General features: G+C 40.0%; 1 protein-coding gene across 34 annotated transcripts; it reads right to left on the bottom strand.

Moving 5' to 3' along the window:
* Positions 1-1,725: 1,725 nt before the first annotated feature.
* LOC123155961 (uncharacterized) lies at positions 1,726-11,023 on the bottom strand. 34 transcript variants are annotated; one of them, XR_006477724.1, is made up of 17 exons: positions 10,706-11,020; positions 10,359-10,619; positions 10,114-10,277; positions 9,945-10,046; positions 9,790-9,875; positions 9,549-9,690; positions 8,099-8,280; positions 6,517-6,830; positions 5,240-5,412; positions 4,925-5,056; positions 4,418-4,483; positions 4,208-4,279; positions 3,631-3,721; positions 3,413-3,508; positions 2,639-2,776; positions 2,176-2,243; positions 1,726-1,964 (listed from the first exon to the last, which is right to left on the bottom strand). XR_006477724.1 is itself a non-coding variant. In XM_044574125.1 (10 exons), coding segments are annotated over exons 3-9 (552 nt in total). In that variant the 5' UTR covers positions 5,242-5,412; positions 6,517-6,830; positions 7,227-8,091; the 3' UTR covers positions 1,726-1,964; positions 2,176-2,231. The 34 variants fall into 34 exon arrangements, 3 of the variants coding, with proteins under 3 accessions (XP_044430060.1, XP_044430059.1, XP_044430061.1); XR_006477717.1 differs by having other exon boundaries at positions 2,639-2,897; positions 3,619-3,721; XR_006477723.1 differs by having other exon boundaries at positions 2,639-2,779; positions 4,170-4,279.
* Positions 11,024-14,138: the final 3,115 nt, after the last annotated feature.

The following is a 14,138-nucleotide window of genomic DNA, read 5'->3' on the forward strand; positions in this document are numbered from 1 at the left end:
GGCCTATTTTATAAAAGGAATCAAGACCTATCTATTATAGGCTATGCCGATGCTGGGTACCTATCGGACCCGCATGATTGCAAATCGCAGACTTGATATGTTTTCCTTTGTGGTGGAACTGCGTTTTCCTGGAAATCGTCCATGCAAACTCTTGTGTCGACTTCCACGAACCACTCGGAAATCATGGCACTATTCGAAGCGTCAAAAGAATGTGTATCACTTTGGCGGATGATCGGCCACATTCAGCAGACATGGGGGCTGAACACCGTACAAACCCCTACCATTATCTATGAATATAATGTTGCTTGTGTTGCACAAGTCCAGATGGGTTATGTGAAGAGTAACCTCACAAAGCATATAGTCCCAAGTTCTTCTATGGACATGAGCTGCAGCAGTTGAACGAGGTGAGAGTTTTGCATACTAAGTCCTGTGACAATCTTGCTGATATGTTCACTAAATCATTACCGGCATCAACCTTAGAGAGGTGTGTGCGTGGAATCGGTATGATGAGACTTAAAGAGATGCAAGGTTCAGGGGGAGAAACTTCACAAACTCGTCGCTAAAATCTCAATCCTGATGATCGAGTACTCAACTTGATGGTTGAGTGGATTGTACTCTTTTTCCCTTGAGTGAGTTTTCCTGATGTTTCTCACACGAGGTTTTTGACGAGGAAATTCGTGCAATACAACAACGTATACTGTGTGCTCTTTCTGCATATTTTTTTCCATTGGGTTTTTCGGAGTTTTGAGGCATGGATATACGGATAATTACCCAAGGGGGAGTGTTGGGAAACCGGGCCATCCGGGAGGGTGGCGGCAGCCGCGTGCAAATCGCACGGGCTGGCCCCTCCCGTTTCCCCTCTTTACGTTAAGTGGGTACTTATCCCTTGACCCCTTAGTCCCTATATAAAGCAACAAGGAGCCATCATTATAACACTTGATCATTGATTAATAAAACTGGTCTCCTCCATATCTCTCTGTGTCATTTACTTTCGCGTGTTCGACTACTTCGACTACTTCGTCTACGACGCTCGCCCTGGCTCCGCAACCTCGGTCCGGACTCGCCGACGGAGTTGCGGAACACCCCTCATGAGTCCATGAACACGTCTAGGCGAGTCCGCGCTAAGGGTCCGGTCACTCTTTTTTGTCCGTTGTAATCACAAGTCTCAAATCTCACCACCTATTTTCATGCTACTACATCATGCACTTAGAAGAGGTACTATCAACGCCGGTCATAAAACTTACAATAGATGTTCAACTCGGTGCTAAAACTTATAAAATATGAATTTATGGTCATCTAATTCGTTGTTTGGTGCAATATGATGCTTTGTACAATAGACGGGCGCCCGGGCATACACTCTGCCTACATGGCATGCCAGGATGCAAGTAGCCCACACGTTAGTGGCTAGGAATAATATTTTCCAGTTAACTCCCTAGATTTTTTTAATTATTAAAAAAACTTAGAGACCCACTTGTCAGTCAAACAATATAAGCGAAAATTGATAAATATAGTTCGAGGGGCTGGATTCGAGCACCCGACCTTCTGATAGCGTGCACACCAGGTGAACCAACAAGCCAAAAGGCATTAGTTGTGTTAGAAGGATAACTACAATATACTAGTAGACTGCCCGTGCGTTGCCACGGGCTTTTTAAAATTTATGACGCTTGCATGTTAGAGAAATGAGGATAGAGAGCCATTAGGTTCATCATACTGTTCATTTGGATATATTTCCCTCAAAATCAGAATGGATGATATAATCACTTGAGCAGTTTGCCTATGTCAAAGATACAACTTTTGTAAGGAACTGTGTCAATGAATTCCCACTGAAAATATAGCATGCGATTACAAGGAATGTAATACTCCCTCCATCCCAAAAAAAAGTGCCTATTGTGTCCTCACCGGTTGTAGCATGACCCCTACATCCTTGGTGGCAGCCGCGGCGCCCACATCCACCTGCATCCACGCTTGGGCAGGAAAAATATAATAGAAAAATAATGTGGACCACATGTTCATGGAATTTTGCAATGTGAAAAATAATGTGGACCACATGTTCATGGAATTTTGCAATGTGATATAGCTACAGACCGGTATGATTGGCAAAATTTCTAAAATTAATATTTTACCATAATGTCCAGCTCAGGAATATTAGAACATATCTTCTCATTTGGCACTCACCAACATTTAGCTTGACGACAACAACCACTTGACTCCATGACTGGTGATCGATATGATCATGTCTCTTCCTGCATGCGAAAACACAAATATTAAATTCTATTGATAAAGATATATTCCTAACATGCGAAGAAGAGGGAAAAGCAATATGGCAATTTAATGTGTCATCGACCCTGCAAGTTGGCAGCATCCCACGTGATCGATGATCAATTTTAAATGTAATCTTTAACTACAATAATGAGTACAGTATAATTCATCATTTCTTTATTCTGGGCATTTTTTTACCCTGAATAAGATATAACACAAGGATAAACTTGTGAGAGGCAGAGAGAACCCAATTAGCATCTCTAGCAGTGAATAAGAATTCCGAACAGACACTCCAAGTTTTATGTTACCATCTAATTAAACAATAGTAGTATAGTGATAAACTGTGAACCTAAGGGGTGTTTAGGGTTTGGAGAGGTACCTGGAGGGAGGAAGGGCGGAGAGTCATGTTGCTCATCAACACGCGGATATAATGTGATCGTGGAACTGCTGGTGCCGCAATGATGAGCGACCTTTCCCCATCGCAGAGCCGTCGTCGGCACTGCTGGCCTCCTCCGGACTGCTGCGCCGCCAACGTCGCATCAGGTTATGATACCGAGGAAAGAGGGAGATGGCGGTCAGGTGTGGGTGGGGGTCTAGGGATATAAAGCAGCCCTCCCAACTGTTATTGTGTTTTTGTGCTTCACAAATCAATTCATAATGTCAACATTATGACCATGCTGGAAAATCAACTTACTGGGAAATTTATTTAAATAAACAACGGAATGTACAAATGTACTTAAAATAACAAAATCTTGATCAAATTCACTAAAAAATACCATGCACCAAATCACTATGTATATTATACAAGGTCAAGGCTGATTCGAGTAAGGCTGTTACCGAGTAGTATGACAATTATCACCATTTGCAAACACTACAAGCGAGTGATAGTGTTACTTGTAGGAGCCCAATTGTGAGACCTTTTCAGGTAACTTAATGTATATGTGTGCAGTAATTCGCACAAGAACATATCATCACTCTATATGCAATATGATTTCAGAGTGAAAGATATGATTATTTCCTATTGGACGAACGTGGTTTCAACTCCACATGAGAAATATCATGCAGGAACTGAAATATACATCCAAGCATGCAAAACCAAAAAGTCAAGCAAGAATTTGATAGGGCATCTAAGGCCACTATAACATTCACTCACGCTGGTATGTAGTGTTGGTAGCACGAAAAGTGTCAATGCCCTGGCTCTTCCTGTCGACCATGCGCCTCTGCTAGCGACGACGCCAGCAAGAATACCCTGTGAGGTCATTAGAAATCTGTGGGGTCAACCCTCTCAAGTTACAAGGACTAATGAGTAAATTATGGAAAAACAAAGGGGTGCTATAAAAAAGTTGTGGGTCACCGGACCTCACGGCTTACACGTAGGTTTGCCACTGGCCTCTGCCATGGCGTTTCCCCACCTTCCCCGCCACGCCTTCTCAAGTACTCCCAAGAAGATAACAATAACAGACTGTGCCAGTATTATAAACTTAATATTAGTATTATTCGACAAACGTTCGAACTTGCACACGAATCATGTAAAATGCAAAACTACTAATGCCAGCTTAATAAAATGACTCCGTTGTATCATACTCCCTCCGTTCGAAATTACTTGTCACAAAAATGGATAAAAATGGATGTATCTACGACTAGAATACATCTAGATACATTCATTTCTTGGACGAGTAATTCCGAACGGAGGGAGTACATGGCAAACCATGATCATGCTTGGTCACTTCAGATGGTACAATGAAACAGGAATATTTTACAAAATGAAAATGCAATCTCTTCAATTCTTAAAATAGCATCATTTCAGTATTTTGCAGCTGTTGAAAACTGAGTTGCTATTGTCCTACAGTCAATATACAACTTCAGATTAAAAATTAATTACTTGGTGAGCGATTAGCTAAATCACCTACTTGGTGAGCGATTAGCTAAATTAGTTACAAAGTAGTACTTGCAATCTTCATCCATGAGCCACAAACTAATGCTTGTTCAAAAATCATGGTTCCTCCTCTGACTTCTCCATCTTCACAAACAGAACAAAATCATATGGCATCTTCATGTTACTTGTAGTAAGCAAAATAACAGAAATTGCAAAAAAGAGAAGATTTCTAGAAAATAAATGTATATGCAGTGCAGAAGCAGAGGAACCAAGATTGCTCACCTGTGGATCTTTGCTGCTGTGACTTTCATGAGGTCGCCTGCATTTCTTCTTCCTCCTACTTCCTTGCTGTAATTGTCCGAAACAAAGGGATGCGTACCCAACCACTCAGTCTAGTACAATAACAATAGCTTGGAAATACAGAACTACATATATGTAAGGAAGGGGAAAACCACCCAAAGGCAGATGTACAGATGTAGCAGGGTTAACTCAGTAGGAGCCAAAAAGTATACATAAGTATTATGATTAGGAAGCGCTACAGGCTAAAAAGTTTAAGCATTTATAGTAATATATCCACCTACTGTCTCTCAGATACTTACTTAATCAAATCAAGGATGGTTAAGAACTTGTAGATTTCCCATTACTAAATTACGCAGTGTTATTTATTTTTAACTTAAGATTGAATTTGCAGCATTTGAGAAATATCACCGCCAAGTCGAAATCGTGCAATGGCACTTAGAGCAAAAAGGTCTAAATTAAAAAATACACAATTTGCAGAGATACTCTCACCATCTCTTGAAATTCATGCGGCCGGGGTGAGGCAGAGGATGACGGCGTAGTGCTGCTAGAGCTCTGTACACTGTGATTGCCCTTCTAGGCAGAGGCCAGCGCTGCCCTTGCGCATCCACATCAGTCTCCGACCTTGTTACAATAAATATATTAACGCCCATGGATAGAGGGAAATAAATATATATCTATTGTAAAGAAAGGAAATATCACCCCTCCATCCAAATAAATTTAGCAAACCATAGTTGGTTCTGTTAAGGAGCCATGTTACTGGAGAGACAAATTTCTGAGGAAAAGAAAGATGGCCGTGTGACTCACATCTCATGGTTGACTTGTGCATCCCTAACTTGATCATTGGCATTGCCAAATAAAGCTACCTTCCCCGGACCTCAGGGCTTACACGTAGGTTTGCCACTGGCCTCTGCCATGGCGTGTCCCCACCTTCCCCGCCACGCCTTCTCAAGTACTCCCAAGAAGATAACAATAAAAGACTGTGCCAGTATTATAAACTTAATATTAACGTTCAAACTTGCACACGAATCATGTAAAATGCAAAATTACTAATGCCAGCTTAATAAAATGACTTCGTTGTATCATACATGGCAAACCATGATCATGCTTGGTCACTTCAGATGGTACAATGAAACAGGAATATTTTACAAAATGAAAAGGCAATCTCTTGAATTCTTAAAATAGCAGCATTTCAGTGGCAAATGGAAGTGGTGGGCGAAAGATAGGAGTGGTGAGATGTGGTGGGTGAGGCGAGACTACCAACTGAGACATTAGGAGTAGAGAAAATACAAGCTTGTTTAGTTCATATTTGTGGAGCACTTCTCAGAAAATACCAAAATCTGAAAGTAACTAAATCACTGTATTTTACCAATTTTATCATCTTGGCAAATGGAAGTATAGCTATAGCTTTGTATCAGGAGTGACAGAAGAATTCAACATCAGTACATTAACTGAGACCTCAGGTATGGGAGTGTTTCTGTCCAAGTATACACACACACATGTGAATAATAATTTATTCTGCATCCTCAGTGATTGAATATATATATATTGCCTTGAGGCAAGCAATTAACAAATTATAAATTTGACATGCATGTTGGTTGATATTTAAACAGGGTAGTAAATAAACCAAGATGTGAGACTATTCTATGGTGTACCTAATCAATTTTTTTCTGTGATTCAGTTGTATATATGTACCTGTAGAAAAATATTGACATCGGCAAGAGATTAAAAAAAGCACCATGTCATACCTACACGTATTTGATTGGTTCCCATGTACTATCCACCTTCCTATTCTCCACTAATTCCTACTTCAAGTCTCCAATGGTTGAATATACACAATGCATAATTGGAAGCGTTAAATCACATGTGCATAATTTGAATATATACAATGCATAATTGGAAGCATTAAATCACTCCAATGGTTGGCGTTGCACATCATAATATTTACTAAATATATTATTACTTATCATTGATGGCCGTTGATGCATAATAAACAGAGCTGAGCATGGCAAGACCACATCACTGAACTACACTTGCCAAGGTTCATTGACAAATGCTTGAATTGCTACAATAAGGTGACTTACCCAGTCATGTCAGGATATATGCAGTGACCCACTCCTTGGATCATGCCGCAATACAGGTACTTGGTCAACAAAATGGTTGATGTAAGCCAAGAGTCCGTTGCAGAGGGTCCATGTCACGCGAGTTCAGATCGCCAAAAATCTTCAAAATCTTAACAACGTTGAATGGAAGGAAGAAGACATGGGAAAGCTCGATGTCCCTCAGGCACCTGGTTCTCCCTCTCCATATGGCATATAAGAACCTGCCATCCGTTGAGTATACTGCGGCACGTACCATCGTGGAACACAAGCCGTTCCTTTTCTTAGTACATGTACACCTAAAACAACCATTTCATCTCCTAGTGGTAAGGTTTGACTTAAATAATAAACGTAAAAATCTTATTGCAATTCGGTTAGGTAATTTTGGCATTATTCCTACACATTCACATTCATGGTTAAGTTGCAAAATCCAAATAAGAAACTGAAAGTCCTACCCTTCTATATGTTACACGTCGTTATTTTTAACACCATAGATGAAAGAATAGTTGTGTCGTTATTGCAGTAACAATACACGTAAAATGAGTCAAGAAAATATGAATCACTCCATGAATTTATGCAGCAATGCAAATACATCACTGTCATAGCAAGGATAATACCATGAATTTCTACAGTAATAGCCGAAAAACTATGATCGGCTCCTTCCAATTTATCCTAGCTAGCATTTTGACCACTACCTTAAAATGCAGCAGCATTGATAATGCCCACCACTTCACCAGGGGACTAATACCCTAAAAAACAATGTGACCTCCATATAGATCATTTCAAACTGTAATGAATTCACCTAATTATCAATGAAAAAAATAAATCGTTATGTACAAAAATGGTCAATAAAAATCTGAACTTCCTATGGAACATCCAAAGATGGAAAAAAATTATTAGTGCTCATGCATCAATGGTGTCAATGATGTGCACATTTGCCTGACACAGAAGCGGGATGTCTTGCAAGACATGAGCGCACCTTCATATCACTTCATACATAATTATATCAGAGCTACATCCAACCTGACTTTGCAAGTTCAATTCCATGATTTGTAGAACAAACTATATATGTAGTCAACACGTAACATAACCGCGACCTCATAAGGGTTAAGTTTTTCATATAGTGATCTATGTAAGATATATATGAGAAACAACAAAGGCAATGTAATATATCTTATAACCTTTGATTGAATAAGATTCCCACAAACACAAGCCATATATAAAGACCAAAATGACTGAACAGGAAAATAGAGCATACAAATATGAAACAATGGTGCAAGAGCCAAACATGAAAGCTTGCAGCAGCAGCCCAGTGGAGCAGACATACAAATTCAACGGATAAATTTTAAAGAAACATGGCAAACCTTTAAAACAAACTAAATTTACAGGATAACAGTTATAGAAATAAAGTAAAACACTATAAAATTGTCTCGGATAATTGGTCAGCCATTTGAATTAAGTTAGTAACTGATATTGTCGAATCAGCCGCGAAATTAATTGGAAATAACAATAAAGATTTGAAATTTTAATTGCATCACGCGGAGGTAGTGAGAACTGAGAATCATACCTAACTGATTTTTTTCTCGAAGCACCTTCAGCACCTTCAAGGACCAGCAGGTCCGGCCCCTCCACGTCTGCTCCAAGCTCTACCAGCGTACCGCCACCATCTCCCGCAGCAGCTCCAGTGGCTTCCCTTCCGATCAGGGGCCTCCAGATCGGCGCCTAGCACAAGCAGTGCACATACGGCTGCTACACGACCGTCCCCGCCACGACGTGCAACAACATCAACCCCGTTAGTAATTTTAGAAAGGGGTGCCGTGTTCTATTTTAGGCGTGGCCCTTCTTTAGGCTTGGACCTAATTTCAAATCTCTTTTTCTGTGAGTTCATCAGGACCCAAAGTTCTTTAGGTATTTTAAAAAGAACTATCATGCACACTGTGTTCTAATATTTCTCTAACAGCTAGTATAAAGCATAATTCATACCCAAAATGGGAAATAAGAAGTTTTTAATAGCATCCAACTTGCATAAACATAACAACATTCACTATTAAACAATTTATCTTCAGACCCACATGGTCTCAAGGAAAAAATTTGGAAGGCAAATGCTATCTAGCAATTGCAAGATCTGTAGATGCTCAGAGGTGTCAAATACATTTATGTATATGAAAAAAAATTAGTACCTCCAAATTTATAATACACCTCATTGAGTTAGTAACTCTGAGCTTAAATACCATAGCTGACAAGAAATTCTTTGGCAAAATAGCATTTTTTTTTCAAGTGTATGGTTAAGATGAAAAGCATACTTTTTCCAACAACAAAAAAACATGTAAAACGTACTCCATCTATGCAGCCGATGCTATTTCTGAGTCAAAAAAGAACTTACGTAGTTACACAATTTATTAGCATCTGGGATGGATAGCACGGCTAGGCTAAATCTAATTCCCTCTCAAATAAAAAACATGCAAGGTATATTATGAAATAAGAGTGCATTGTGGCCACAACGACTGAATGTTGAAGCCTACACCACCAGTATCTTGCCTGCCTTGTTGTTATACTTTATGCACCTCACTTCTTCCCTGAATCTCCCTTAGTGTAAGATGCAGGGGAAAAGATATTTCAGCTAGAACCAATAATGCGCACCAAGTTGATTAAGAAAATCTACGCCTATCCATTTTATACAGACCACACATACACTATTGATGTATGATTACTCTACAAACAATCTGAGCCTGGAACCAGGATAACCAAACATGTCATTAAGTGAATGCTTAATATACAAACAGATTCTTCAGCAGACTTGTGTAATCCAAATTAGCAGGTTCTATGCCATGTACTTCGGAACTAAAGGAAGGAATGGACATGACTTGTTACAAAATCCTCCTTGAGGTACTATGCAGTGCAAAGTAATGCAACCAAATATAACTCATCAGATGCTGGTCATTGTACCCTATTCTGCTAAACACTGGTACTCTGTAAATTAATCTTATCATTGTGAATTCAGGTTACGAGTTACATACCTGTCTTCCATCCAGGAAATACTGTAGAGATCACCTAAGCAGGTAATATACTCAGAAGGAGGCGATGGCTCCATTCCTGGGCAGTATGTACCCCAGGTGCTTTCTTCTGCATTAGATGCTGTTGTGACATAAATATTGAGGTCTGCAAGCATCAAACCCTCAAAAATACTGCCACTTTCACAAGCTTCCACATATATACAGGACAAGGTTACCACAAAAAAGTAACTAAGGGCAGCCTTACCATTTTTGCGTAGGTGTTGGATGCATGTTGTTCTTGTAAGACCTTGATAAAATCCGCAGCATAGAGATATGGCAGGTTGGGCATACCTGAAACTTGCAAAGGTCAATACACAAGATGAAGAAAACAAATTAATACAACAAAACAGTGGATATAACTTGCACACGCCAAGGACTCCAGAACCCCCGTGATCTGAGTAGTAGATATATGGTCATTTGGTTTGCTCCCTCCAGTGACTGCAGTTTTATTGCCCAAGAGAACTGCATAGAAGTTCTTAGCAGTAACTATCTGAAAACTTTCCTGGTAGGACTGAGGAAACATAGGTACCTCGATGACATTCATGATGCTGTAGTGGTGGTGTTCATCCCGTCATGGATTTTTCTCTGCCACCCTTGCTGGAAATCCATTGCCGGCTAGACAATTCTCACCCACTACAAGACACACGGCGCCTCTTCTTCTCGCCCTCTCTCCTTCAGATCCACTCATTCGTCCTTTAGGAAAACAGTAGACAAAATTGGATGAACAATCAATGTATATACATGAATTCAACAGTAGCTACAACGGTCACGTACTTCATCTTCTTTTCTTTTCAAGTAGACAACCAATCAATCAAGTTGATGGTTCTCCTCGACAACTCCTGGTCGTGAAGGAAGAGAGGGGCGCAGCCCACGGTGACGATTCTTGACGAGGCTTGTTGAGGTCGATGCGGTTGGGCCAGAGCACATCATCGTCCACGGGTAGGAATCAGGTCATCGTCGTCGCCGGGCTGGAGTCGAGCTCTTCTCAAGGAGGCCGGAGAGGATCGCCCGGGTCTGCGCGTCCTGCCATATGGCCTGCAGACGAATCAATGGGAGATCAGAGGTGTTGAGCAGAGGAGAGATCTGGGAAGGAGAGGGAGGGAGGGAAGGCATAAGCGTACCAGCTGGTGACGTACACCCAGGCGAGGAAGGCCATGACGAGGGGGACCCTGCCGGCAGGGACGGTGGTGAAGGAGAGGCCAGCGTCGGAGGCGACGACGCGGGCGGAGTCACGCGATCCTCCCCGGCGTTGGATGCGAGGCGCACGCGGAGTGCCGAGGACTCGCCGGCGTCGGTCAGGGCGTCGTGCACAGAGGAGTCGCAGAGAAGAAGAGGACGGCGGCGCGAGGACGTCGGGAGGATCGCGAGGAGGGATCTGGCAGCGAAGGGATCTGGAGGCCTCCCCCCGAGGGCAGTCTCGCTCGTGCGTGCGAGTCCTGGTTTTTTTCGTAGGTTTTTCCAGGACGAAAAAAAACCGGACGAAAATGGTGGTACGAAAATAAAACTCGGAACGCGACCTACCAACTGAGACATTAGGAGTAGAGATAACTCTTCGACTAGAACACCTGGGCCTACCAGTTTAAATGGGCTATGATCAGTGGAGCCATTTTGCACTATCGATTTTATATAGAAATTTGTAGATAGTATGTAAATTATAATCTTGGTCAGAAAAATAATGTTTAATAATTCATTTAATAAATATTGTTATTACAAACGAAATAACTTACTATCAAAACTGTTTCATGTATTATTTTAAAAATATTTATATATTTTCAAAAATATTTATAGATTATGAAAACTGTTTGTATAATATAGTTAAAAATATTTGTAAATTTACAATTCCAACATATTATTTAATTATACAAACATTTCAATAATTACATGCACATTTCTATAGTTCAATTTCCAGGTAATTACATATTCATAATTTAAAATTTAAATTGTTGATATGAATATTCAGTGGTATCTAATATAATATGCAGGTTTATATTAAATGTTTTATTTATTAATCCTTTTTTGTATGTATACTATTTTTAACACACAAATACTCCCTTCGTTCCCAAATATAAGTCTTTGTAGGTATTTCACAATGGATTACATATGGATGTATATAGATGCATTTTGTGTGTAGATACACTCATTTTGCTCTGTATGTGCTCCATAGTGAAATCTCTCCAAAGACTTATATTTAGAAACGGAGGGAGTATTTGAGCACAGTTTTATTACCTACGTTTTACTTATTATTTTTTATATAATAGTCAGGCTTATATTAATTTTTTTTACTAATCATCTTCTGTATGTATAGACAATAGGGCGTGAAGGGTGTCTTTGGTCGTGGCCTCGTTGGTTCAAGACCTAGCGGCCCCCTTATTTTTATGTTAAAACATTCGCTCATCTATGAGCAGTACAATTTTTGTATAATATTTTTGAATTATAACTTTACAAATAATTGGATTAATTTAAATTATACAAACATTTTTTAATCCATAAATATATTTTCATTACTTAGATAATAATTTACATACAAATTTCAAAAGAAAAACACCAAAGGTGCAAAATGGTCTCCGTTGATTATAGCCCATTTGAGCTGGCAGGCCCAGGTGTTCTAACTGAAGCGTTATAGAACGTATTTATCCTTCTGATAGAACAAGTGTATTTATCCCAAAAAAAGTTAGAACTAGTGTCTTTGGTCGTGTTTGTTCACCTAGAGTGCGCGCCATTAGAAGGTCTAGTATTCAAATCCCCCTTCTTCTGCAAACATGTTTATCATTTTTGTTTTATGCTGTTTGACTGACAAGTGTCTCACTTTAGCTATTTTGTGTAATTAAATACAACTAGGGAGTTATCTGGAAATTTTTGCTCCTAACATGTGCGCCGCTGCTATGCATGCAGGGTATACTGAGCCCGAATACACTAGAAAGGAACAATATTTGCACCAAATAACAAGTTAGACGACGACAAATCCGTATTATAAATTTTAGCACCAAATTGACTATCCAGTGCAAGTTCTATGACTGTAAGTGATATTACCTCAACTTAAAATAAGCTACGTACTATACATAGGGATTGAATATTCGTCCTCCCGGTCACCCTCTTTTATTTTAACCTCAATGCATCGTAATTTTACGTTTCATAAATTTTGTCTTATTTCAGACGTAAAAAGAGAACGTAAGAAAATATATGATTACCGTAAAAAATATTTTATATTACATAAAATTACAAAAGTAAAAACATAGTGTAAAATGTACATAAAATACATTTTTTCTAGTCTTATGACCTATATTTTTTTCTTATGACAAATTTTATGTAGGGAATCAATATGAATGTAACTATTTGTATTTCAAATGTAATTTATTTACAAATCGATTGTAAGATTACCTCAGGTGAATAATAAATTATTATGCACCCTGGGTGATGATGAAATCCTAGTTTTGTAACCCTAGTTTTAATCGTCGTAGGAGATGCTGACGTCATCTGATGGACCGGCTCGCCCATCGTTGGCCAAGGCCCGTGGCTCCAACTCCTCGTCAGACTCCACGTCCACAAAGACTTCCTCTAGCTCCGCATCCATCTCGCGGTGGTAGTGGTGATTTACTGCGACTTGGAGCTACGACTGTGTCAAAGCCCAAGTGTGATGATCCATGTTTTGTAACCTTAAACCATCTTTGTCATGAGTGGATCCTATGTTGGCATAAGTAATGTTGCATCATGATCATTGTTTTGCATTGGTTCATTTAATTTTGTGGCATGATGATTCACTTGGTGTTGCTTCACATTGCATCAATCATGCCCATGTTGTGTTTTCCATGTAAGCTTGTGTGTGATCACCCCTTCCGTGCCTTCTTGCAAAACTTCATATTTGTTTCCACCCAAATCCATATACCCCAAGCATGAGCTTCTTCTTCTTCTTTTCTTCCATTTATTTGCATGTGGGATATTTTCTGCTTCAAATAAATGCTCACAATTTTCCTAAATTCTCTAATCCATGCCAATCACCACTCCTCCAAAATTTAGCAATTTTGGAAATGTTCCGGACATATTCAAAACTGGTCAAGTTTGAATTAAATTTAAACTTGGTTCAGTTTTCTATCTTTAAATAATGGCAGAGCATTTTATCCAAATTGTGCATAATTCCAGGGCTCCGAGAATGTTTTCTTCTCTGCAATATTCCACCTCTAGCCCCTCTTTATGTTTCTCAACATTTTCTGTTTAAATAGAGAAGAAAGAAAAGAAAGACAGAGGGAGAGAGATGGCCCAGCAGCAGGAGTGCCCAGCTAAACTCCCACAGCCCACCTAACCCTCTCTCTAATCCCTTCTCACCCGCGCTCCCGCATACCCCTGCTAGCATGCATCCATGTGACGATGTTTGCTCCACTCGTCAGCCTCTGACTACAGTCGACCCACACCCCTCCTTTTCGTCCTCCACTCACTCGCACCATCAGGACCGCGGCCGAGAGCACGCGAGCTCCACCTCGAAGCTTCTAGCCCTCCTATTTAGCCTATCAGCGTTCATGAGAGCCCTAGAGTTTCCCTCTTCCGCATCCGTCGGAGCCA

Source organism: Triticum aestivum, chromosome 7B (genome assembly GCF_018294505.1).
Source record: "Triticum aestivum cultivar Chinese Spring chromosome 7B, IWGSC CS RefSeq v2.1, whole genome shotgun sequence".
NCBI classification, from domain to species: Eukaryota; Viridiplantae; Streptophyta; class Magnoliopsida; order Poales; family Poaceae; genus Triticum; species Triticum aestivum.